General features: G+C 33.0%; 2 protein-coding genes across 8 annotated transcripts in view; one reads left to right on the plus strand and one right to left on the minus strand.

Annotated features, from left to right (window-relative positions):
• The window catches only part of LOC145263721 (RNA-binding protein 45-like), a 71,808-nt gene extending 62,183 nt beyond the window's left edge, over window positions 1-9,625 (plus strand). The window contains exons 12-13 of one of the 4 annotated variants that reach the window (XR_013864593.1): window positions 3,339-3,441; window positions 9,370-9,625. The gene's annotated coding sequence lies outside the window, so the exon portion shown is untranslated. Of the gene's footprint in view, window positions 1-630; window positions 1,249-2,684; window positions 2,832-3,338; window positions 3,442-9,369 lie in introns of those variants that run through there. The other 3 variants (XM_080120687.1, XM_080120689.1, XM_080120688.1) reach the window with 3 other exon arrangements.
• A 12,840-nt stretch (window positions 9,626-22,465) lies between these two features.
• LOC145263720 (uncharacterized) overlaps window positions 22,466-26,866 on the minus strand; it is a 372,649-nt gene continuing 368,248 nt past the window's right edge. For all 4 annotated transcript variants that reach the window (XM_080120684.1, XM_080120683.1, XM_080120685.1 and 1 more), the window contains one exon: window positions 22,466-24,298. In XM_080120684.1, coding sequence (XP_079976810.1) covers window positions 24,194-24,298 — 105 coding nt within the window. In that variant the 3' untranslated portion in view covers window positions 22,466-24,193. The remainder of the gene's footprint in view (window positions 24,299-26,866) is intronic.

A 26,866-nucleotide genomic window follows, 5' to 3' on the forward strand; every position in this document is an offset into this window, starting at 1 on the left:
CCATGCTAAAACTTCTATCTTTACATCTCTTCAGCTGTCTCTTTATCCTTCTCTCTTTCACTCTCCCCCATTTCTCCGTTTTTAACTTTTTCTTTATCCTCTGACCAGCCCATTCCTCCTTGTTTTAATATGCTGAAAAATAATGTAATTCATTTACTGAAACTATCTCCTTTTTAATGTAATACTGTAATCACATTTATTGCTCTTGGACAACACAGAGTAGAACAGAACATACTGACATCCCTAATTCTGGATAATTTAGTTTCCCCCCACTTGCTATCACAGTAATATGAAGAGAAACTATGTTAATAATGAAAATAGGTCAAAGAGATAAAATGTTATATCGCAATTTACATTTATTGATCCCAGACAACTCATAGTAGAATTTAATATAATACAATAATGTTAATAAATTCAATTTTGATTGAATCTGTCAAAATTAGCATAAATGTAAACCACTCCCTTATGACATTTACTCCTACTCTAACTTAAGAGGGATATCAAAACTTTTTTTTTTTTTTTTTTTTTTTTTTGATACTGTTTCTCCCCAGTTTTATTTCCTCCCCCGATTTTTGAATCCAAATCGTTTCCCCTCTTAAACGATGTTTGTTAACTTACTTCTATTTCCAGACAAGATGCAGATGACCTCACTGGCAGACTTGTTACTATGACGACCGTGCCATTGACACTCCCTCCTATACACCAACATGACACCGCAACTATTACTACTTTCATCACTACTATTTCTACTACTTTTTACTGCTCCTCCTACTACTGCTAGTACCACCACTACTATTATTGCTACTGCTTCAAAAATTAAATGACAACTACAACAACTGCTCTGACACAAGAGGCTCTCAGTACAAGCCTTCAAAACGAGACTGTCCGACGGACAGACAGGCTGAGTGTTTTTTTGTTTATTTTATATATTACTTCCTCCCCTCCCATCTGTTTTTTTTTTTCTTCCTATATTTTTTTTTTTTTTTTTTTTTTTAATGAAAACTTGTGGTTATGTCAATACTTTCAGGTTGGATTTTTTGTGTGATACACACTGAACCAAACGGCATGTCAGCCCCTGAATCTTTAATTGTTGTAGCCAAATAAGCCCTCTTCTAATACGGATGTAAATTAATTTAGTTAATAAAAAGTAATTGAAAGTTTCTTTACAATTCTACTGACATGAAAAATATATACATACGTACACACACACACATACACACACACACAGAACAATTAACTTGTACTAAATGTATTGAATTTTCAACCGATTTGTATATTTTCAACATTTTGAAAATCGTCTTCAAGTGTTTTTATTTAAAAATTAGAATTTGTTCAAAGTTTTCACTTTCGACACAACAAACAAAATGGCTGTTTGGCTTTCTGTTGTTTTTCTTGCTTCATTCCATGAAAAGAAATTGACTTGCTTTCACTACCCCAAAGTCCAATTGGCAAGCCCTTCCCACCTTTTTATTATATTTTCAGCCTAAACTTATTAAAGGTAAGTGACCAACCATCTCCAAAAAAATTAACGCCATTTTTTTTTTGTTTTCGTGCTTCGATAAGTTAACTTTATGATAACTAATTCTAAAATTTAAAAAAAAAAACGCTCTTAGAAACAATATAAAAGTATACAAGTCGGTAGAAAATTAAATTTTGATTGCTATTCTCTGCTATATACTTCATCTCATGATTTCTTGTTTAAATTTTAATGGAATTAGTTTAAATTTTAATGGAATTTTCCTTTACTCTCGCCTTTTGTTGAAAATTACTGATGTCAACATTATTTTTATACAGCCTTCATCGTCTCTAATCTTGTTACAAGATTGTATGACTATCGGAGCCAACATACCAAAAATTAAACTATTTTGAAATAAAAATATATGTAAAAAGAAATATATATTTAAAAACAAATGAATTTTAAAAATTAGTAATATTTTCTTTTTTTTTAATTTACACTTTGTTTCATATCTTTGTAATTGTAAAGAAGCCTTATTTCCGTTTTGACCTTAGTTTAAAAAAAAAAAGAAGTTTTTTAAATTCTTGCAGGAAGTAAACTCAACATCACTCCTTTCTGAGCCACACGTTTCTACGGGCAATAAATAGAAGTGGTATCATTTTAGCATGAGACGCGACAATTTCTTTGGAGGGAGGGAGGTGTGTATCTATTGTCCTATCTCTTAAGGTGCTGGTTCTGCCGAGCAGGAACGGCTTTCGGTTGTCTCTTGAAAGACCGGTAAAGTTGTCTGCCTCAAGACTCAGCAGTGAAAGTGGGTGGTGATAGGGTCAATATGTAATTAAACGTTACCTACATTCCATGAAAATATAGACTCCCACCTCCAAACAATAAATTCTGCGTCTTTGCTATTTCGCTAGTGCCGACCCCGACCCCCCCTCCCCCTAATTGTCCTCTATTCCCCATCCACTTTAGTTATTGTGGTATTTTAAGTTCATCTCCTGTGCCAGATCAAAAATCCTTACTCATCTCCCTTATATTACGTATGGGGGAGAGATTCTTGTCATAAGAAGTATAGTGCTAATTCAGTATGTTAAGCAAGACCCCTTCTTTTCTGATAGATTGGTCGTCGTTTTTGTCCGAAACTTGTATGGTTTGCTCAGTAATAAGTAATGGTTGTTCATCATTGTCTCATAAGCTTCTTTCCCCCCTTCCTTCCCCTTCCTTTCAGGTATTTTTGAGTGTCAGCTGCACTACTTCGGTTATTTGTTGTGGTGAAAAAAGGAAAGAGAAAAAAAAGCCAAATTTGATGTCAACACCGTCTCTTTCTTATTTTGGGTTCGTTTTCTTTTCTAATAAAATTGAAAACAAAACTAAACGTTTTTGTTGTCATTCTTTTTGGTCATTTCAGAACAATCATTTCATTTGATTGGAATGGCCATCTTTTTTAATGATAGATTTTATTTGCCTGTGCATGTTTTTCTTGTCTCTACGTAATTTACAGATTAAAAAAAAAATTTTTTTTTTTTTTTTTATGAAGTGAATTATTGATGCATGCGCATTTTAACCCATTAGCGGCCGAACTAAGGAAATCTTTTCGATGTAAATGTAGATATTTTTCAGCGTCCCAATAATGGGACACTGGCGGGTAATGGGTTAAGTAAAATCACTGTTATGTACTTGCATGTCATTGAAATTAGTAATTCGAAATAAAAAAAAAACCCAAAAAAACAGAAGATCTGGTGCTTATGCAGTTTAGCAAAGATATTAAAAAATGAAGATAAAGAAAAATTTTTATGATGTATGTGTCCGTCATGGAATGAAGTAAAAAGAAAAATTGCTTAATTTAATCAATCTTTTTTTTTTTTTTTTTTTTCATTTAAAGGAAAATCAAATTTTAGTGACTGTGATCGCGGCGGAGCCACGTTGGAAATTCCAGCTACGAGGAGAGGAGATAACTCCATCTAATTCTTGAAGGTTGCCAAAATGTACATGAAATTCTTATAATTTTATTAAATTTTGAAACAGTTTGTTGAAAGAAAAACAAATAAAAAAAAAAAAAAAGAATACTTAAAATTATTCAAAACTGTAAAAATAATCTCGTCAAATTTTAGCAAACTAAATTAGATGATCTCTTCTGACATCCCTCTCTTCGTAGGTGAAATTGCCAACATACCTGTCGCAATCACTGTCACTAAAATTTGACTTTCCTCTGTAAACAAAAAAAAAAAAAAAAAAATCACTTAATTTGATCAAGTACTTTTTTCCTCTGTAAAAAAAAAAACCTACTTGATCAAATTAACTATTTTGTTGGTAACTTCATTCTATAATGGGCACGTAAATCAGATTTTTTTTATCTTCGTTTTTAATATCTTTGCTAAATTGCATAAGCACTAAAAATCATCATTTTCCAATTTGAAATTGTCAAAGTTAACTGAAAACAAGGGAGATAAGTTAATTTGTCATATGGAATTGACCGCAATAAAAGAAATCGATAAGATTGTATTATTTGATAAAATTTTATTTTGTCTTGTCATTTTATACTATTGATAATTTTCTGTAATTTTTGAAAGTTTTACTAATTTCAAAATAGCAGATGTATGTAATAGTGTTTTTTACTTAAAATGCGTTTTTTTTTTTTTTTAATCTAATTATGAAGAATCACCAAATTATTTATTGAAATAAAAAAAAAAATGCTTAAAATAATTTTAAAAAATTAAAAACCTTATTTAAAAAAAAAAAAAAAATACAAAATGAAGTCAACCAGAATTTTGGTTTCTTTGTGAATAAGTCAGCCATTTTAGTCATTTGATAATTTATGGGAGGGAAAAACAGGGTGAATTACTACATAACCCATTGAAATTCTTTTAGTTAACATAAAGGTTTATGGTGTAGTTCAATAATGCCCAATTTAATTTATTTAAATTTTCAGTTACGGAATCCGCAGTTCTTTTGTCTGACTATTTTTAAGAATCATTTGAAAATTTCGCTTTAATTTTGCTGCAACCATATGTAGAATGAGGATCTGTTATTTTCGTCAAAATTGGGAATAGTTTGAAATTTTCTACCAGCTATAGGAAAATAGCTCCACTACTTTGTGGATTAAATCCCAACAAAAGGTCTGATCTGAAGTTCCGATAGGCCAATGATGAAGCACTGCAACATCTTTCCGACAACTCCTGCAGCTACACTAGCTCCAACCATATTGGTTTGTCTTTCCATCTAACTTTATCTGTAATGCCAAGACAGTGACCCTGGTAACTAGGCAAACCTAGGTCTCCTTATCACCTGCCCAGATCTGCATCCGGAGAGCCAATTCCAGTTTTATAGCTACATCAGATGCTGCAGTGCACTAGACTAGATGCATTCTTATTACAAGGTTGTTATCAATAAAATTAAGTTTGAAAGCTATTTATACGCAATCATTTCAAAGCAGCAATTACAGTTTTATAACATTTTCCGTAAATTCATAATTTAATGACTAAATGATAACATAATAACTATAGTTTAATTTTCCAAAGATTATTTTACAAAAAAAATATTAATGGAGGGTGAGGTAAAAAAAAGCAAAACATCAAAATTAAGATACCTGTGTAATTTTATTCAGAGAAAACATTCAATATTTGCCTCAAAAACATTATTTACAGACACAAAGTATTGTTTGTAAATAAAGTTTCTTTGAATTATTAATAAAAATTATCAAGGTTTAACATGATAAATTAAAATCTCCAGTTGGGCATTATTGAACTACACCATAAACCTTTATGTTAACTAAAAGAAATACATCAAATTGCAAAGATAAATATTATCTTTGTTAGAACTTATCGACATAATAAAACTCAACATACCAGATGGAGCAATTAAAACTACGATTGATGAAAATAAAAATTGAATAAATCACAATATTTATTAAGCCATCAAAAAAGTAAATAAAAAAAAAAAAATTCTTAATGTTTATTGGTCCCCCCCCCCCCTACCAAATGAGGGATTAGACCTAGTAATTCACTCGTGTTCATACTTTTATCAATAACCACACCTTGGATTTTTTTTTTTTTTTTTTTTTTTTTTTTTTTTTTTTTATATCATAGATTTTTTGCAACCATTATTCATGGCGAAAGTAAATTTTTGCCAGAATGGATTTTCCAGAATAAATCTGGTTGCCCAAAATTGCCCCAAAATTATTTGTTCATTCATTTGTTTGCACTTTTCTCAATCACTCCTTGAATTTTTTGAAATTTTGCGCAAAAATGAGTTGTGATGAAAGTAAATTTATGCCGGAACAGATTTTACTGGATAACTCAGCTAAGCGTGTCAAAATTGGTAGGCGGGGTGGGGTGGTCATCGGATTTTTATCTGTTTGTCAAATGTGTTACGGCTGTGCATGTGCAAATCGTTCACAAAACCACTTTCTTATTTTAAGAATAAGTAGGTTTTAAAACACTTTAAAGCTGGCCTAATGGTTATCGTACTTGACTCTGTTTTTAGGTATTTTTGGTTTCAATCTGTGCCGAAAAGCCGATTTGTTGAATAAATAATGCTTAGGTTTTCTAATTGTAAAAATGAAGAAAAAATTTTAGTTTTTAATACATTTTTGGTTTAATTGTCAAAACAAAAACGATTATTGCCGGTATCAAACTAAACTGGATGTCTGTAAAGAATTGTTAACATGAATAGCAAGGACTGTTGTGTAACAGAGAAAATACTTGGTAAATTCAGGATTAACCTCAGAATTCAATTATGGATTATTTAAGACTTCTACACAGTCATGGCTGACGAAATGAGAGCATATTTCCACTGCTGATTAAATAAAGGGTTCGGTTTGAAATTCCATGCAGTTTTCAGAGTTTGACAGATTCTTGATTTCAACAAACAAGATACACCTGAAAAAGATTGGCCAAAACGTGAAACTAAAACTTTTTTTTTTTTACAAAAGATAGAAAGAAATGTCTAATATATATTTTGGTTTCTATGCATAATTCTACATAATTTACCCCCCCCCTCTAAAAAAAAAAACGATTACATTTTACTTTTCTTTTTAAATTCCAAAATCCTTAATCCTCTTCTCATGCAACAAAACCATGTAGTCCCTTGCTTGCCAACATTGACGACCCCAACGTTGTGTGTCATGGATTTTTTAATTCATTTATTTAAAAAAAATTTTTTTTTTAATTTTATTTAATTTTATTTTATCTCTTGGTCATATTGTCTCTCACATTAGCAACTGTTAATTGGGGGAGGGGGCATGAGTGCATGGTGAGTTACGAGAAACGGACATTTTTAGAACGCTCCTTACTCTCCTTGAGTAAGGGAATAGGGAGTGAGGAAGGTACTCTTTAAACCTTAAGATGCCGTTTAGTTTGTTGTTATTTATTAAAAAAAAATTAATTTCCCGTGACTCCTCCACAAAAACACACAAACTTCCGGCACATTCTCCGATAAGCAGTTGCACTATGTTGGTATGTGGGTGGGTTAGTGTGATACCATCAACCCTCTACACACTAAGGTTCACATCTACATTCTATAAAGTTTCCCGATCCCCTAAAGCTTCCTGAATCTGGACCAAGCCATAACCTGTTTGACTGTCACCTTTGTCAACCGTCGCAAATCCAAGACTGTCGCAAGCTTTCTAAACTATCATAAACTGTCGCAAAGTCACACCTAAAACTGCCCATAAACTAACTCTAAATATATATATCTACCTTTGTTTGCTCTTTTGTCCCAAAATACCTGCCACACCTTGATTAACAAAATTATTTCAGCTGCCTTTTGTGTTTCTTGAATAACTTCCTATATTTTTGTTTTGTTGATAAACTTATTTCTTCTACTTTTGTAATATTTTTTTTTTTTTTTTTTTAATTTCCTAACATTTGATGGGGGAGGGGGGGGGTCAACGTCGATAGTGTCGCACTCATAGTTTAAAAGAAATTTTGGTTTTATTTTAATTTAATTCTTCAAAATTTCCTTTTTAATGCAAATGTTTATCAATGTCATTTCTTATTATATTGAAAAACACATTCCTGAATTTTTGAGATGAGGATTGGTTATTCATATTATTTGAATTCTTATGACTACTATTCTCATCTTAGGTGTTATTTTCACAATGTTTCGGTAGCCCTGCTTGGTTCCAATCTATACAGCTGTGCTTATAATGCAGAGATCTGTAGACTAGAAAATACTCTCCATTGTCAAATGATAAAATTACTGAAACAAAGTATCAATGAACACACCCAATTGATGTTTGAATCAACTAGTTTTTATTATTTATTCATTGCGAACTATTATCCTCATCTTCTAGTTGTTGTTGATGAAGATAACAGTTCGCAATAAATAAATGGACAAATAATACAATTTACTTATCTCAATAAGAATTCCAATTAAATAATAAACTAGTTTTTAATTGCATTCAAACTATGAAAAGGAGGGAATAGCAAACTTTCTCAAGATCAACAAGATTGGTAATATGCCACTTTAGTCCAAGAATTTAATTCCTCCCATGGCATTTTCTATCAAAGATTTTATAGTGCAAGAAAGAGCCGAGATTAGAGATATTCAAAACTAATTTTATTTCGTTCGATTTTTATTGATCTTAAAAGTATTTATATATTAATACCATAGTACCTTTAACGTATGTGTCATGGTTTCCAGATTATAAATTATTCAATTGAGATTCTATTTGTTATCGCCTATCCTTTTTAAAATACTACAAACATTAAATTAGTTTATAGATATGCTAATTTAATATTCATAGCATGTTGTCACCTTCTATCCTCCTTTTTAATAAATAGGATCTCCCGATCACAACTAACACCATGTAAAAAAAAAAAAAAAAAAAAAAAAAAAAAAATTTTTTTATTTAAATCAAAATAAAAAAATATCGCTTTTGGTCCGTACGTGAAACTAAAATATACTTTCTTGGTCTTCTGGCTAGGATCCAAGGGAAGTATCTGTTCTGTCCAAAGAGGTATAATGAAATCATAGGAGTTCACACAATGGAAATATGTTACAGCCTCCTATAAGGATATTGGAGAAAATCTCTAATAACCAGATATGTTCTGACACTACATTAACCAGATTACTGAAATAAATACTTTTACAGTTTTAACAAAATGGCTACAATAATTTCGCAGGAACTCCATTCATGCTGAATGGCCACAGAATGCCTAGCAGCAATATATTACATATGAAAGATGTCACTGTGGAATTTCCACAGGTCTCACTAGTATATATTTTTTTGCTTAAACTTTAATTTTTATTAATAAATTTGGTTCTCGTCTAGAATTCCCCCATATTACAAAAACAAATAAAAATCTGTATGATGTATGTACCCGTAACGAAACAAAAATATATTCCAAAAATCATGTAAATTGATCAAATAGTTTTAACTTTGAAAAGGAAAATCAAATTTTATGAGTAAGAAAGGAAAAACTGTCTTGCCTGCCATTTTAAAAACAAAGGCAAGATATAAAGAGATAACTGAACATAATTCAAACGTGCAAGATTCTCATTAATTTCTTTTAAAAAAAAGTTTATTTTTGTAACGAAAATCATTTTGATCAATTTGTGATTTTTGGAATATATTTTCGTTCCATCATGGGTACATACATCATACAGATTTTTCTTTATTTTTGTTTTGGCAATATAGAAGGAATTCTGGACAAGAACCATATTTTTTTTTCTATAAAAATTTTGCCACAAACCAAAATTAAAAATGTTGTTCGGTATTTTGATTAAATATCAATTGAGTTTGTTTTTGGGATGTGTGGGATGACAACTTTTATTCAATTAATTGTATATCACTGACTTCTTTACAATAGTTGCTGTACTTCAGCATTAAATAAATAATTCAGAACAGTTTATTTGCTGACAAACCAAAAATATATATTATATATTTAAAAAAGAAAAAAATTCTCTTCCAGAACATTGGCGAAAATGGTCAACAAATCTTCAACCAGCTTCATCCATTTGGAATCCCAAAGAGCTCATGGCAAAAAACAAAAAGACTCTTCTACGGAGTTTCTAAAATGTCATTGGCGAAACACTCCCCACCCATCCCCCTCATTATCGTTTCATCAAAACATTCAAATGACAGCACAACACCATTCGATGATAAGCAACAGAGAAAGGTTGAGTTTTTTTGTTTTTTTTTTATGATGAATAAATTATTTTTTCAAATCCTTTGTTTCGGTTTCTTCAATTTTGCTGTTTGGACATTCCTTACTTACATCCTCCAGAGAGCTTTGCCACATGATTGAAAACAAAATAACAAAGAAAAAAAAAAAAAAAAGACCTAAAAAAAAGAAATGATGGTTGTTTCCTTATTGATATTAAGCCTCTTTCTGATACCTAAATTTCTTCATCTATCTCGCAGATAATTCTTAAATATTTAATTTCAAAGACATTGAGCTTCCTCAATTAAATCAACTGTAGGCGTATGCCAGGTCTATCTTTTTTGACCCAGCACCCCTAAAAAAATTTTAAAAAATCTTTAAATGAAAAAAAAAAAAAAAATATTAATTTAAAAAAAAAAAAATTATAAGGGGGTTTTGTTCAAAATTGCTCCCATACTAAAAAGCAAAAATAAAAAAATCTGAGTGATGTACTTACCTGTAACAAAATGAAAATATAATATCACAAATAGATCAAATAATTTTATTTTTATAAGGAAATTAAAAAAAAAAAAAAATTTAAGCCATTAATGTGCATTAGTAGGAATTACAACATAATAGAATCATATTTAAATTCATTTTCCTCTTGAGATTTTTTTTCAAAATGGTGGGCAAAAGTCACTTTTCATTCACTCGTAAAATTTGATTTTCTTTATATAAGAAAATATATATAAGAAAATAAAACTACTTGATCAATTTGTGATTTTTGGAATATATTTTCGTTTTTGTCATGGGTACATACAACATACAGGTCTGTTTATTTTTGTGTTTTTGATATAGACATTCTGGTCAGTCCCCCATCCCTTACAAAAAAGTGTTGCGTTAATCATTCGAATGTGAGTTAGTAAATATTGTATTTGTTGCATTTCAGTAATGTCAATTTTTGATTTGCTCGGCCAAAGGTATGAATTATGAGTGTCTTGGAGAAAAGTGACATTTTTTATAAGAGAAAAACAAATTATTTACAACCTAACTGCATCATGGGACTGAATATCTCCATCTGACAACAAAAGGATAAGTCAATCTTATTTGAGCCTTACTTCTCCATATTGCATGAAGTATTGCCAAAGTTACGTCAAAGAAATGTTGATAATTTTTCTGATCAGGTTGAAAGTTTGCATGATGTTATCGAAAAGTATTAAAGTCTTGCATCAAATTTGAAAAAAAAAAAAAATCAAATCAAAATTCTGTCAATTTTGACCTTCATCAAACTTGTTAAATAAGGTGCAAGACTTCATTGGCTACAATATGGGCCCTTTTGGCCAAGATCTGTTCTTCAGATGTTGCACTTCCATTTCTTGTTCTCTTTCGGTGGAGGAGCAGTCCTTCATGACTGAGACAATTTTTTATTTTTGTACCTTTTCTCCGTTAAAAAATGACCCTGGTATCTAACTCTGTCCTGTGTTGGCATTGTAAATAGGTACAATATGGGCCAAGTAGTGAATCCCTATGATGAAGAGAGCCCACAAGCCAAATAAAACCCTTTCATTGTATGTTCTGTTATGTTTAGTGTTGGGACGATTAATCGGAATCAGGGATTGGAAAAATCGGAACTTTTTGGGGTATCGTAATCGGAAAAATTTGAGCCTATTTTCCGATACCAAAACCAATTGATTATCTTTTTTTATTTGATTTTGGTTGAAAAACCATCTTCCATTGCTTATTTTATTATAAACTAGCGGGGGTACCCGGCGTTGCCCGAGTGTTAGTTTCCGGGTCGGGGGGAGGGGAGTTTTAAAAAATGTTATGGTAGGTAAGTAGGAAGGATCAAACCCGGAGTCATGAGTAAAAGTAGGAAATAAAGTGTGAAAAAAAAAACATCTGCAACGTTAACAGTTCGGCCACCAAGAAAAGTCCATTCCAGTTGTTTAGGAAAAAAAAAAAAAAAACGACTACGGTAGGTCGGCGCGAACGTGAAAATATAATGTGAATTGTCCAGCACGCTAACCACTACGCCACAGAGCACTGCAGCTTAGTTAAGTGATTTTAAATAACTTCACATGAAAGAACTACGAAGCCAAACCGGTGTTCTCTTCTCAACTGTTCCTTGTGAACGATCCCCAAACGGTGTTAAGTGGTGGCAGGGGGAGGAGGAATTTATTAGAGAGAAAATATTTTACCACTTCCATTGATCTTAACCGATTTTGGCCGTGACTTCTCAGCAGAAAAAGTATAGAAATCTAAGATTATCGAGGAATTTGAGAAATAATAAGCCTATAACACACCTCAGATATAATTCTGCCGTTTGTGCATATTATATTTGCATGAAATATCTTGATTTTTAATCCTATTAATTTCAAAATCAGACGGGAAAAAATGAGTTCATTTTATTTATATAGATAAATATTCACTGATTTTAAACTTCCAGTATGACGAAAATCTGTAGATCACTGACTCACAATTGTGTTTTTATGTTCAAGAAAATACGTGCACATTTATGCGTTTTTACAGTAATCGGGACAAAATAACAATTTTATAGTAAAATATTTAGAGATTTATAAGGAATCGGTAATATTGTATCGGAATCTGGAAAAATATTGGAATCGTCCCATGTTACTTGTCTTTATTCCATTTATCAATATGTGAATAAAAAGTGTCATTTATTTGGGCGTACTTTCTCCTCATTCAGTGTTCCTCATCGTGTTGAGATCTATATTCATGTTTTTCATTTGCAGAGAGATAAAAATGAAAACACCCAGTTATAACCAAAAGTGGGACTTTCACCATTTCTTTGACCATGACATCTCCAAATGAAATTGATTCTAAGTTAGATCATGATCAGTATTTCAACTAAGTTTGACGATGTCGTATACAAACAAACTTACACATCTGCCAAAGCATGTGCAACTTTTCACATAGATTAATGACACACTAACATGTGCACAAACACCACTTCTGCCTAAGTATCACTAGTGATATATTTATCCCAACGCAAATGCTTGAGAAGTATCTTGGTAAGAAGAATTTGTATCTTGTTTGTGTGGATCTGGAGAAATCTTGACAGAGTGCCAAGAGATGTCTGGTAGGATTTGAGTAAACTAAGAGCAAACAAATGATTAGCGAACATTAAAGCAATGTACAGAAATGCTCAAAGTCGTGTCCGAATTAACAGTACATTTATTGACAACTTAATGTTGAAGAATACATCAAGTATCTGTACTGAGTCTGTTGCTTTTCATTTGTATTAGAAGCATTGTCCAGGGAGTATGAAAGAGAGGTTATACAATGATTTAGTACTTGCCTATGAAATAATACAAAAATTGTTTAATGATCTCCTCTCTTCTCCCTTTTAAAGATGTAAAATGTGTTTGTACCAATGGAGAATTTAAAATCTCTTATATAAAGGGTAAATATCTATGTGTATGTTTGTATGTCTCTCTAAAAGTCAAAATCTACCAAACAAACACCCACAAAGTTGATATATTTTTGATTGACTTTGACCTGGGTGAATAATATCTAAAATTTAGAAAAAAAAAAAAAAAATTGATTTTTATGGAGGTCAACTGGACCAAGCTTCATTATGTGAATGCGGTTTTTCAGTGTTATGTACTAATTTGGAAATATAATCCGGACTTATTACTCAAGGAATCTAATTATATAAATGAGGATTGTCTGAATGTTCAGCTAGACAGGAATAGGCTGGGCAGAGGAGAAAGAGGGAATTGATCAGAGAAAGATAGATAGGAAGAGAGAGAAAAGATTTTGATAGAAATAAGTTACACTTTTGTCTCGGGCAATGCCAGGTAGCTTTGCTAGTTTATGATAAAACTGATGTATATTTTAATTAAAATTGAAGTTAATGATTTTCTGTAATTTTTGGTGTAGATACCTACTTTTGCTTGATACGTAAATATATCAAAGAGTTTTTCTGTTAATTTAATTTGAATTGTAATTTTTCATACAAGCATTTCTCACAAGAAACACTCATCTAGCTGTAAACACTATCAAAAATTCCCCCCACTCTTTATCTGTGCCTAAACCTAAACGTAGATTCCATGAACAGAGCTTCTTTCTTAGAACTGCACGCCTGTGGAATTGTCTTTCGTTTTCCTGCTTTCCGGCTGACTACAATATGGTTGTGTTCAAGTCTAACGTAAATAAGTTCTTGATGAGCCGTTCCATATAAGTTATCAAATTTACCAAATTTTCATTACTAATGATTACTATATTGTCCAATTTCTAATGTACACTCTTTAACCCTTATCCTTGAGTGGCCTCTTGGCCTTGATAATGTGGTGATGCCTATGTAAAAAAAAAAAAAAAAAAAAAAAAAAAAACTTACAAACACCAATAAGTTAACAATCTGACGACCAGCCTGTTTTATGTTTTTTTTTTCATGTCAGGTTCATGACATGGTGAAATCCTTTAGTGATGTGTAGGACTATGACAACAACATATTCTTTTCATTATTTTGACTCTCGAGTATATATCCGACATAGACACAGTTAATCAACTGAGAACCACATCACTCTATATAAAAGCATATAAGATATCAACGGATACATACTATACTAGAGAGTCAAAACAATAAAAAGAATATGCTGTTGTCCTAGCCCTAGTTATGTGTATATTTATATATCAAACTAGCGGGGTACCCGGTGTTTGGAGGTGTAAAAGAAAGGCAAGCAAGCTTGATCCCATGACACGAAGGCGGAAAAGAAAGTGAAAGAAAACGTGACATCTTACTGCTACGAGGCCATAGGAAGTGAAAAGCGCGATATCAATCAAAAAGTTGACTTGCTAACTGAATAAAAAGTGTCATTTATTTGGGCGTGGTTTCTCCTCATTCAATGTCCTTCATCGTGTCGAGATCTATATTCATATTTTTCATTTGCAGAATGGGTTGGGCAGAGGAGAAAGAGGAATCGATCAGAGAAAGATAGATAGGCAGAGAGATAGAAGTTTATGATAGAAATAAGTTACACTTTTGTCCTGGGCAATGCTAGGTAGCTTTGCTAGTTTATGATAAAACTGATGTATATGCAGAAATGAACGTTCGCTGAAGGCCAGTTCAGCTTTCTGCTGTTTCATTTATTTGTTTCCCCACAATGTTGGGAAAACCAAGCTTCCCCGAAAAAGGGGGAACTCTCAAATGAATAGCAATTGTCTGATATGAAGGGTTTTCCCCATATTGATCAAAGCTAATTGCTTTCAAGATATCCTGACATGAAAGGTCGCTGACGGTTTTGTTTCGATTAGTTTCGCTTTATTTATGTGAAAAAGACCAACAAACACACAAAAGGACGGAATAGCGTAAATTTTTTAAAAGTCGATGTAAATAAATATAGATATGACGTGCGTTGGCAAATCGTAGATATTATGATCTAGGGAGTATATAAAAAGTTCTAAAAAAATAGTAATCCTCTCAAGACCCCCCCCCCTCCTTGAAAAAAGCCTTTCTTGGACACACAAAAACGTACGTGGCCGTTTTGCCTTTTCTATGTATAGATAACAGGAGGAATTAAGAGAAGAAAATGTTTTTTTCATTTTATTTTTTAACTAGCAGGTGTTGTCCGTTGGAAGTCAGGACAGCTTCAATAAACAAATTAAACATTTCTATATATCTTATGTAACCATACATTATGTATATATAAACAAAATAAATTACTGTTGTCAGCCCTGGAAAATAGCGGATACTGGTGTTTTTGCTCCAAACGTAATCATCTTGCTTCCACAGTCAGGCAGCTAGAGGAAGCCACTTATTGCCATTGTCGCGAGTAATGTTGGTTTGAGGAGGTTACTGCTGTAGTGTTTTGCCTTTGCAACTGGCAGTCAGTGGCGGCCATGATCAGTAGGACCATGATAAGAGAATATTCTTTTCATGGGTATATACTCGAGAGTAAAAACAAATACAGACACAGTTAATCAACCAAGAACCACATGACTCTATATAAAAGACATTTAAGATATCAACAGATATATACTCGAAAACCAAACAGTCACCCATTGTATGGTAGTGTCTTCCAGTGGCAGATACTGCTGGACACTGGCAGTCAAGACGATGATTACTGTCACGATTTGGCAGTGGTAGGCAGTAGCTAGGAGTGGCGGGCACTGCTGTTTTAGTTGGTAACCATGGCCTTCATATCAATAAACAAGTTAAATATTAGGAAAGATTTATTTAACGAAAAATGGAGGAACTGTATTTTATTATGACGGAGGCATTGTTTCCTGTGTATTTTTGTTTAAGAAAACATTGTAAGAAACAACTATCAAGGTATTATCTGTTGATGAAGATCTCGTTTTAAAATGAGTTTCCTCTATGATTATTATTCAAACACTACCGTGCTTGAATATATGGTTAAGTGGCAGTTTTAGTCATTTAGAACTGCTTTAAAGCTTCACTGCTCACTTATTTTTCAACCAAATTTCAAACAATTATTACAGTTTATAGATCATCTCAACTATATTGGAAAAAACAATTTCAATTTTCATTCAGTAAAACAAAACATGATGAATTTTCTGGTATTCAAAATCGTAAAAATATGTAAGGAGGTGAGCGACGCTTTTTATGACTGGTTTCCATAGCAATCACATCGCTTCAGCGACTACTGTTGGTACTAATTCACTGCTGTCGCAAAAAGAGAAGTAAAAAGTGAAACAGAGAATGAAAGGGAGATTTTATTGAAAGCAGACGAGTGCCATACATTGTTATTGATTGAAAATTAGCTCATAAATGTCAAAGAAACTTAATACAACAAAATGTAGACACTTTGTTTTGAATCCAATTATGAGTTTATTAATGGAGAATTCTCTTTTTCAGGTTTTGTAGTATTAACTGAGATGGCATCAAGTGTGACTTTGTCTAAATGTTATTTTAGATGCAGCAAACGTTGGAGAAAAGTAATAAGATGTAGAACATTAGAGATAAAGTAGAGATTGCTCAACACATGCCATGAAAGACGTGACGATGTTGCAGCAGGAGTGCATGTTAGAATCAATGCTGCCATTACAGACTTATGTACCTATTTACAATGCCTCCCCACGGGACAGAGTCAGACACCAGGGTCGTTTTTTAACGTGGAGAAAAGGTACAAAAATTAAAATTGTCTCAATCGTGAAGGATTTCTCCTCCACTGAAAGAGAACGAGAAATGGAAGTGCAGCATCTGAAGAACAGATACTACACTTTGAGATATTAAATCTTTTATTCATGTTAAAAAAATACAGAAAAAAAATCAACGATGAACAAAAAACTTAGGCACATGGCCAACTCATGTGCCTAAGTTTTTTGTTCATCGTTGATTTTTTTTCTGTATTTTTTTAACAATACTACACTTTGATCTTATGTAGCAGATGCACAGTACTTGTACTGGGCTGGTCACATATGTGCAGTGTCTGTACAGATGCTGAACTCAAATTAATTGTCCTCAGTCAATGGAGGAGGAAACTTTCTATATTGAGGCAATTCTATTTTTTCAGAATCCCCTTTTGAGGGGAGCTGGTTATCTCCCACATTAAACCGACCTTGTGTCACATTTTGTTTCGTGGGAAACAAATAAATAACCAGTATCATCAGGATTGCTACACAACGTTTATTTTAAAGTGAAAGGTTGCTGCTGCGTCAAGTACCTCAAAACAGCAAGAACCAAATTCCACTGACCTTGCCTTCAAATACGTTGAAAATACCTGGCAAGCAAATCTGCGGAACTCGGTAGAGATATGTTTATCTTAATTTTCTCAACTCTAGCCAAGCCTCTTCTACATTCACTTCTGCTGATATAACCATTCATCCACCAAAGTCTGGTGTTAACAATGTCACTGCAATGGACAGAAACTGCAAAGACAGAGCTCTTCTAATCCGAAAGTTAGAGGAACATTTTGGAGGAAGCCTTATTGTTTTACGCATAAATGGATGTGCCAGCATTATTTGTTTTTGAAAGTATCTGCCCGAGACATTAAAACTTGTGAAGGCAAATGAAATTACTGAACTAGCCAAGAAAATCAGTGCTGAAATCAAGACTGACTATTCGAAATTAGGTCAGAATTATAATTTGAGAAACTTTAAACTTGTAAAAGAAAACACCAATGAAAGCCTTCTGTATTTCATTTCACTATTGACGTCAAAAGGCGAAGTCACCAAGAAGTCATTGAGTCAATTCAAGTTTTAATCTCCAAGTCTTGGAACTAAACAACACTTGGTCTAGCAGTTAAAATTCACCATTGCTTTGGGTCAGGAGAAATAATAAACTTTCTACATGACCAAGGATATATTGCAAGTTATGACGAAGTTCGTTGGCACAGAAAATCAGCAGCCAAAATGATTGGGGAGCAAGATTTCATATTCAGAGGTCTAGTTAATGATGAAGGTTTGATCAGCTCATGGTGTGATAATTTTGATCTTCAAGTGTACACTCCAAATGGTTGCAAGGAGGCACACCTAATGGCCGTGGAATTTACTCAACATATGAAATTAAACAAAACCATTCTTTTAATATCTGGTTTAGTAGGAATCACTGTTTTATTCACTTCTATTTCATTTCAGAAGCCCAAAATCATTGCTCTGGAGGAATTGAGATTCTAAGGATATGTACCCAAGAGATGAACTCAGACCAGTGAAATGTCCTCTGTTAGAATAGTTCACTTCAATGGTCCTAAGAAGCCAGCATCTCCTCAAGTAATTAGTCGTTTTGGATAGCCATTTGAGCATGTGGCCAAATCTGCAACAAGTGTAAGATCTGCTTTAGAGAATGACATGCTATAGATGATCTCAGTTGTTCAAAGCACCAATGGTGATACTATTAAATCTGACCGGTTTGGTACAATCACATTCAGCTAGAGAAATGGGTAAATGATTTTTCATACAAAGTGCTTTATTTCCACACGACACACATTTAAATATAATCATCATACATTCCTGATCCCATTTGACCTTTCATAACATTAAATGACCTTTAATTGACCTCTATGGGTCATTATCTCTTTTTAATCCATATATTCACATTCTACCTGCCTTAAGGTTTAATTTGATACCAAACATGATATGTTTATGCCACAAATTAGATTTGTCGTAATTAATAGGTATGTGCAAAAAGGGGGCTTATGATGCCAGTAAAAAAAAAATTGCTCAACAGTGTCAAGATGGCACCATCAGATTCACAAACTAGACACCCTAATCTATCATTTACTGCAAAAAAAAATTGCATGTATACCTAACTTCATGGCCATGCCATGATTCTACCTGACTATTGTATCCAAGAAGACGTTACAATTCCAAAAATATCAGCTAAATATTTTTCCCATTGCAGGCCTAACGTCTGCAGCATGCATCTATGCACCTCTACCAAACATGCAACATTGTGCATGTTTATAGCACTAACAACCTTATCAGTAATCGTCATGCTCGTCTAACGCGTAGACAGTAACGCATAGACATATGGTTTGCATAAAAAAAACATAGAAAGTATAAACAACCAAATGAAAAAAATGGTAAAAAAAAAAATTAAAAAAAAAAAAAAATCAAACAAAAAAACAAATATATAACAAATAAATGTCACTAAAAACAAGTTACTCTTCTACCTGGATAAGTTTTTTGTGGTTCAATTCATTTTAAAGCATTTATTCACTTAGAAACACATGTAGTGTGGAGTGTTAAGTTAGAACAAGAAAAAATGATTGAAAGAAGACGGTCATCTGGGGAGTCTTGATAGTTGCACAAAAATTGAAAATTAAACAAAATACTGGTAAAAACTTACCCAATATATATCGCTGTGACATTAAGTGTGTTTCTACTGTCTCATGCTGGCCATTTTTTTTTCTTGTTCTAACTTGACACCATTTATGTTTTGAAATAAATAAATTCTTTAAAATACTTATAAACTAATTTTAGTGAGTTTCGGAATATGATTTTTTTTGTCACATAAAAAAATAAATAAAAGACAATTATCCAGGTTGGAAATTTAATTTTTATTATGAATAATATTAATAAAGTCTTGTCACTGAGATGAAAGATAATAGAAAGCCACAGGAGTTGGTGTTGTCTTGACAGAAGAAAAAGAAATCACTCTTGGCTCAACACAACATACAGTTCAAAATAAAAAGAGGAGAGGGGGCAGGACAAATCACACAGATTTTTTTTTTTTCTTTCTCTCTTCCTGTCAGGAGTAGAAGTAGGAGGAGGGTGGTGACCAGTCAGCCATAGAGAGAGATAGAGTTTGGTTTAGAGACTGGGGGGGGGGGGGGAGTAAGAACTCTCTGTTACTCCCCTCCATCAGGGAGGGAGGAGGGGGTTGGTGTCTATGCTCTCAAAGTCAGGACTTTTTCTTTTTTTTTTTTTTTTTTTTTTTTTACTTATTTTATGATTTCTGGCAATGTAAAAAAATTTTTTTCATCATTTTAAATTTTCTTTCAAATTTGAAAACATTCCATGTTCAATTTCAATCAATTATATAAAAAAAATAAACAAACCAAAAGAAAAAACCCTCCAATTACTAAATGTTATTTTCTTTTGTAGAGGCTTGTGTTTAGCTTTCTCACTAAAAAATAAAGGTCATTCGTAGGGAGGGGGTAAGTCTCAAAAGGTACCTGCCTTGAAAAAAATGCAAACAGGTTTGCCACAAGCCAGACATCTGTGTGTGTGTTAGAGGGGGGGGGGTAAAGACATACTGGATGTAAAAGGTAAAAAAAAAATGAGATCAAAAAAATATTTTAAAAATTAATTTTCCATTTTGAAAGAAATATGTGTGTGTGTGTGTGTGTGTGTGAAGTAGTGGGACTTTTAATTCTTGGTCCTTCAGATCAGCAGTCCATCTTAGGTTTATTGGCCCAGAGAAATTTGAACCCTCATCTGCAACAATTTCTGAATTCTTGTTGGTTATTTTTGCTAAATAAAACTTTCTAGAAGGCAAAAAAAAAAAAACTGCTGTTTTTTTTTTTTTTTTTTTTTTTTTTTTTTTTACATAAATATGTGTCTTTATGAGAAGGTTAAAACCAATTTGTTTACATCTGTTGTGTGTGTGTGTGTGTATATTACCTAACGCTTGGAACAGTTGAAATAGTAAGGTTTGTGACTGGATGCTCCTCTCAAAAGCTGCTCATATTAACCAAAAAAAAACAAAAAAAAACATTATGTGGGCAGAGAGAGCAGAAAAGCGGAGGCAGAAGTGAAACAAGTTTCAATGCTCAACTTTGTGTCTACCACACATCTGGCAGAATGTAAGTCAACTACTGGCCTAAAGAGTCACCTTCGGGCCCACGGACATGGTTTGGGTGTCCCTTACGATTCACCCAGCAAGTACGGTGAGGGTGGTGAATGAGCATTGAGATGGCTAACGTTTGTTAAGACAAAGCAATTGCCATATATATATATATATATATAAAAAGACAGACTTATTGGTCTGAGGTTGTCTAGCTTATTAAAGATATGGAAACATCTTCTGAATGTGTAGCCACGCTGTTTGTTTATAAATAAACTTTTTATTATAGATAAGAATCATTTATTATTCAGCACTATTATAGAAACAGTAAATCAATCGGAACAATATATAAATTTGTTTTTATATTATTACTTATTGAAGTAAACATGAAATAAAAATTTCAGACAAAATGGAATAGTGGATAAGTAATGCAACATGCTAGTAAATATAAGAACACAAACATATTAGAGTTGAAACAAAATATTTTATTTTTGAAATTATTGATTACTCATTATTTGGAATCTTCAGACTACTGTTCTCATCTTGAGTGCTATTTGCACAATATTTCAGTCGATGTAACTTCTGACCTTCTTCAAATGTATCATGTCAAACTCTAGGAATCTTTGTCGAACTCAAAGTTCTGTGCAGATTCCGAGTTCAACAAAAAGATTTCTGGATTGGGCAAGATGCACCTGAAGAAGGTCAGAGGTCACATTGATCAAAACATGAAAAATACTCAAAGTATTTTGAAGAATTCAAATAATACCAAGATATTTTGTCTGATCGTACTCATTTGGTAACTTTACCAACGCACTTGACCAGATGAACATAAACAAATCGATCAAAATACCTTGGTCAAGTTTTAATGATGTATTTGTATCCTTATTTCTACTAGTATGTTTACTTGCTTATCTAATATTCCATAAAATAATTTTCCATTATATATATATGAAAAACATAACTTCAGAAAATTAAGCTGAATCAAAACTGACCTAGCACACACCAAGGGGTTTATAGTCTTTTAGAGTTTTATAATAATATACAAATAGGACAGCGCCCAAGAGGTCGCCCGGCTCTCCACTACAAGGACATACACAAATGCAACCTGAAACTGACGGGCATCGACCTGGGTAGCTGGCAGACGACCGAGATGCATGGCAGGGTGCTGTACGGCAGGGAGTGAGGAGAGGAGAGTACAACAGAAATCTTATGCTGGAGGACAGGAGACAATGCAGAAAGCAGCGCCAAAAGCCCACAGACCCTAGCACACAATCCTCCTTCCATTTCTGAATAGGGTTACAGAGCCACACTGGAAGATGCCCAAAGACAATCTGCTGAAACACTAACATGCATGCAATTATCTCTCGAGGTAGAAGATTGCCTACTAACAATACAATTAAATGTTAAAATAAGCCCTTTTAATTGTTCATTATTGAAAGAAAAATCTCTTAAAATAGGAACAAAACTGAATTAAGACAGCAAATCTTGGAAAATAAAGAGCTCAATAGCCTACGGGATAGAGCTGCATCAATAATAAAAATAACCCACGTAGCTTTAACACTACTGAAGTTTCATAGTATCACCAAGCATTAGAAGTGTTGGACTGATATCATTTGATTGATTCTATGCTAGTAAGAGACACTCCTGATAACTGGTGATGCTGTGAAACTGCAGTAGAGCATTCACGTTACGTACATCTTTTGGTATTATATATATATATATATATATATATATATATATATATATACACACACACAAGTTTTTTTTTTTTTTCTGATAGGGGAAAAATTGTCGATTAAAAACAAAAAAAAAAAAGGTTGTTGTAGAAATAAAGGTTACTATGGCAAATTTAGGAGGTGTCTGGCATGAATAGGACAAATCCAGTCATTTCCCTTAGTTCCCCCCCTCCCCACTCCCAGTGAAATAATTGAGTAATTTTAAAGGGGGGGGGGCTATTTTGTTATTTGAGGCCCAGTCAAAATAAAGGCAGTGAATAAGTTAAAATTTGAATCCTTAAAATAAATTTAAGTTTTTTTTGAGTAACTTAATCATTTTGTCAAATTAAATTTTCTCTTTTTTGCATCTATGACAACTGCTCAGCTGTACGTAAACAATTCCCAGGATCAAGTAACGATGCCAAATATTTACAAGAATTTAACCAAACTTATTACAAATTATTACAAGTTGGACATATTTTACATATAATTAAGAAAACACTTACAGAATAGCAGCGATCATAGCCCCCACCCCCAAACATCAATGATAAAATTTTATTAGACTTCTTGGCACTTAATTCTAAAAGTGGAGACTGCTTAATCTGCAGTTGCATCCACACAAAATGTTGCAGTCAACAACTAATTAATTTGGTGCCGACTGTTAGATTTGAACTTGGGAATTTTCATCTATAGCGTGAAGAACTGAATGATGACCAAAGAACGGATCAAGTAAAAAAGAAAAAATCTTTTTTTGTCCGACAAAAAAAAAAAAAGTGATGCTTGTCCAAAATTCCTCCTATATTAAAAAAACAAAAATACAGAAAAATCTTTGATGTACCTACTCGTGACAGAACTTAAAGAACATATTCCAAAAATCACATAAACTAATCAATTGTGTTTTTTTAAATAAAAGAAATAATTTTTAAGCGATTAACGGAAATTGTAGGTATTACAAGGCTGATCTTGCAAGTTTAGAGTATTTTGGAGTTATCTGCCCTTGTTTCTTCAAGATGACGTGGGATAGTCCCTTTTTGTTTATACATAAAATTTAATTTTCTTAAAAATAAAACTACTTGATTAATTTACCTAATTTTAAGAATATGACATTTTTGTACCATCACATACGTATATTATATAGATTTTTTTTAATATAGGAGGAATTCTGGACAAAAGGCAAACATTTTTGTTAAATTATTTTTAGTCTGACAAAAAAAAGCTATTAATTTACACTTAGATATTTCACAAGATAATAGGAAGAAACAAAAACTACATATCATTTCATCTGAAAATATGTTTGGAAGGCAGACATTGATGGTCTTGCCAGTTAGAAGAGCCAGTGGCAGGTCGTTTCTTCTCATGGAATTTTTATTATTGTTTTTTTGGAGGAGTGGGGGGAAAGGAGAGGGGGCTGAAGAAGCAAACACACAAATGAATAAAAAGGCAGTTTTTTGCCGAGCAAAAGCGAAGGAGGGTGCCAGGTGTCCATCCAACCAATGGAACCATTGACTGATGACCAACCCAGCTAGACATGCTGCCAGAGTGACCAATAATGGTGATGATGCTAATGATGATGCCGCAGTTGGTGGAGGAGTTGGGAAGGGGGAGGGCGCAAAGGAGGCTCACCATCCCTGGCAGCCACCCCTTCCAACCCCTAAAAGGGCCAATCTCTAGCAAGTTCTCTCCATGTTGGTCTGTTTTTAGGTGTTCAACAGGGTCGGTCAGGTTTCTACTTTACCAACGCACTGCGTGACTGTTTCATTTTCTCTAATCTCTTCTGAAGGTGGCTGTTATGGTTACGCAACTCCTCGATTTGACTCTGCGCCTCTCGTAACTGAAATGTACAACAAAAATAAACCGTGAGAAAATAAGAAATTGCAATTCATATGATATTGGGTAATCCTTCTCAAACAATCTGATTTATTTTTTTTACGGGCAAGTAATGGTTTGTGGAAGACTACTTGGAGTAACTTGAAGACCACTTCATGTTCGGTTGTATCAGAGATAACTGATTTGTGGTGGCCAAAAAAGAATTGTTTTTTTTTTCTTTCTACCAGTCCGCTAATGCAAAATGTAATATTAACTTGACAATTTCTGTCAGTTTTTATAAAATGAATTCACTCAACACAATGAGTTTTGCAGGATTTTATGTCCACTGTTGAAGATTAAAATAAAGATATAATAATAGAATCCTTATTCTGATCCAAATCTATTACATGATTTTGATTCTAGAAAATGTCTAAAGTGTAAGACTTAAGCTAAAGGGCTTTTAACAAGAAAAAATTCAAATGAGAGACTGCCCGCATATTATGCTCTCCTACAAAATTCTTCAAAATATAAAGAAACTGAAAATTTGGAGAATATTTATTAATTTATGTCTATTAGAGGGTGGAAAATAAAGTGGTCGCCCTATAAAAAAAACAAAACAAAAGAAAACACTACAGTTTTATTTTAAAACTTTCATTGAAAAAAATAATTTAGCTAACTTGATTATATAGCAGAGTTGATATCTATTCAATGTAGCCACCTTCAGCCTCAATCACCGCCTCGATATGGATGCGGAACTAGGAACATGCCTTTTCTACAAGTGCTAGCAGCGGATGGTGGCGATCAGGCTGTCTTTGGTGTTGTGGGAGGTCATGTTGGTGATGTTCTCAACATATGACCAAATGAAGTAGTCCAGCGGTTTCAGGTCGGGAGAGGAATGAGCGGCAGTGAGAGAAGGGTACAAAGTCGTAGGACTCCTTCTGAAGCCAAACCTGGGTCTCCTTATACTTGTGGGCTGGCACCGAGTCCTGCTGTCACACTTAGGGTCTGCCATTGGCCACCTGATTGCACCAGGGGATCACCACACTCTTCATCCAGATACACTTTGGTGTTGAATTTCAAGCCGACTTTGAAGATGTGAAGTGGCATGATGTGACCCTCACTTGAAACCACACCAACGATCGTAATTGTGACCAGAAAATTTGTTGAGCTGTGCCATCAAGCACTGAACAGTCTGGGTTTGCATTTTGAGGGTGCTGGCAATGGTCCTGTTGTCATAACTTGGATCAGTAGAGAGTATGAGTTGTACAGCAGTGGATCTCTTATCTCGCTTGTTGAACATTGTGTCACTTTCAGACAGAAGTCTCCTATCACTCTTAGGTTTTGTACACAACTAGCCAACTAGCCAACTAGTAGATGGTCTGCAACCCCCCCCCCAAAAAAAAAACCCGGTTTTCATTAAACGGAAATGGAATCATGTCGTCTTTTCTAGGGTGACAATTTTATCGTTCCATCCTATAATCCTACCTATCTGAAATAAGGTGATCTTTTGTGAGTGGTAAAAAATGAATATGAAGAAATAATTTGGATGAAAATGATTCAGTGTTGATCAACAATAATTATTTATAACTATTTTTTTTTCAAGCATAATATTTATTTGAAAACTACTCTTCTAGTATTTGATAAAATAAACTCAGTAAACAGAACAAGTTTTGTAGGATTTTTATATCCTCTGTGGAAGATTAAAATCACGATATGATATCATATCTTGATTTTAATTGGCAGTTAAGTATTTTTGAATAAATAAGTATTTTTGAATAAATAAGTATTTTTAAATAAATAAGTATTTTTAAATAAATAAGTATTTTTAAATAAATAAAACGAATATGATGGAAAATAGTATCATATCTTTGACATCGAAAATTCTTCACTTTCATAAAAAAATCTATCAAACGATTTTAGTTCTAGAAAAATGTTTAAAATTTAAGACTTAAGCTTAAGAGATCTTAAGAAATTGACATTCACGGAATTTTGTTTAATCCATATGTGAATCGAAAATATTTTAATCTGGCCAATCACAATCATTGTTACCAATCCTTATGTTGTTTCACTGTCCTGACAAACTTACTAAACCCTTATCCTCGAATGAATTGTTGGTACAAAAATGTTCAAATTGGAGGTTGTGATCATATGTCTTTAAAATACTTCAAAGAAACTGAAATTTGGGAAATCTATCTATATATTTAAGTGAAAATGTCTGTGTGTGTCTGTCTGTGTTCCCTACCAAATAACTGTCAATTTTCAGTCTACAGACTCGAGATTTGACATAAGGAGTATTTAGATTTGAGAAAATCTTTTAATCAGTTTTCGGACAGAAATTTGGTTGTTAAGGGGTCAAAGTTCAACTCCTCCACCAATTTTGAGTCTAAACACTTGAAATTTTAGATATAGGTTCCTTGGACATGGATCTAACTTTTTAATTTGATTTGAGTCCAAAACAATAAATGTTAAAGGATCAAAATTGAGGTCAAAGTTTTGAAAAAATGACCTCTGCGGTCTCTACTAAATAACTCAGCCAATTTTTGGGCTCAACATTTGAAATTTTACATAAAGTGTATTCAGACATAGGGCAAAC

This window comes from Euprymna scolopes, chromosome 39, assembly GCF_053919585.1.
Source record: "Euprymna scolopes isolate OS-2025 chromosome 39, ASM5391958v1, whole genome shotgun sequence".
Classification (NCBI taxonomy): domain Eukaryota; kingdom Metazoa; phylum Mollusca; class Cephalopoda; order Sepiida; family Sepiolidae; genus Euprymna; species Euprymna scolopes.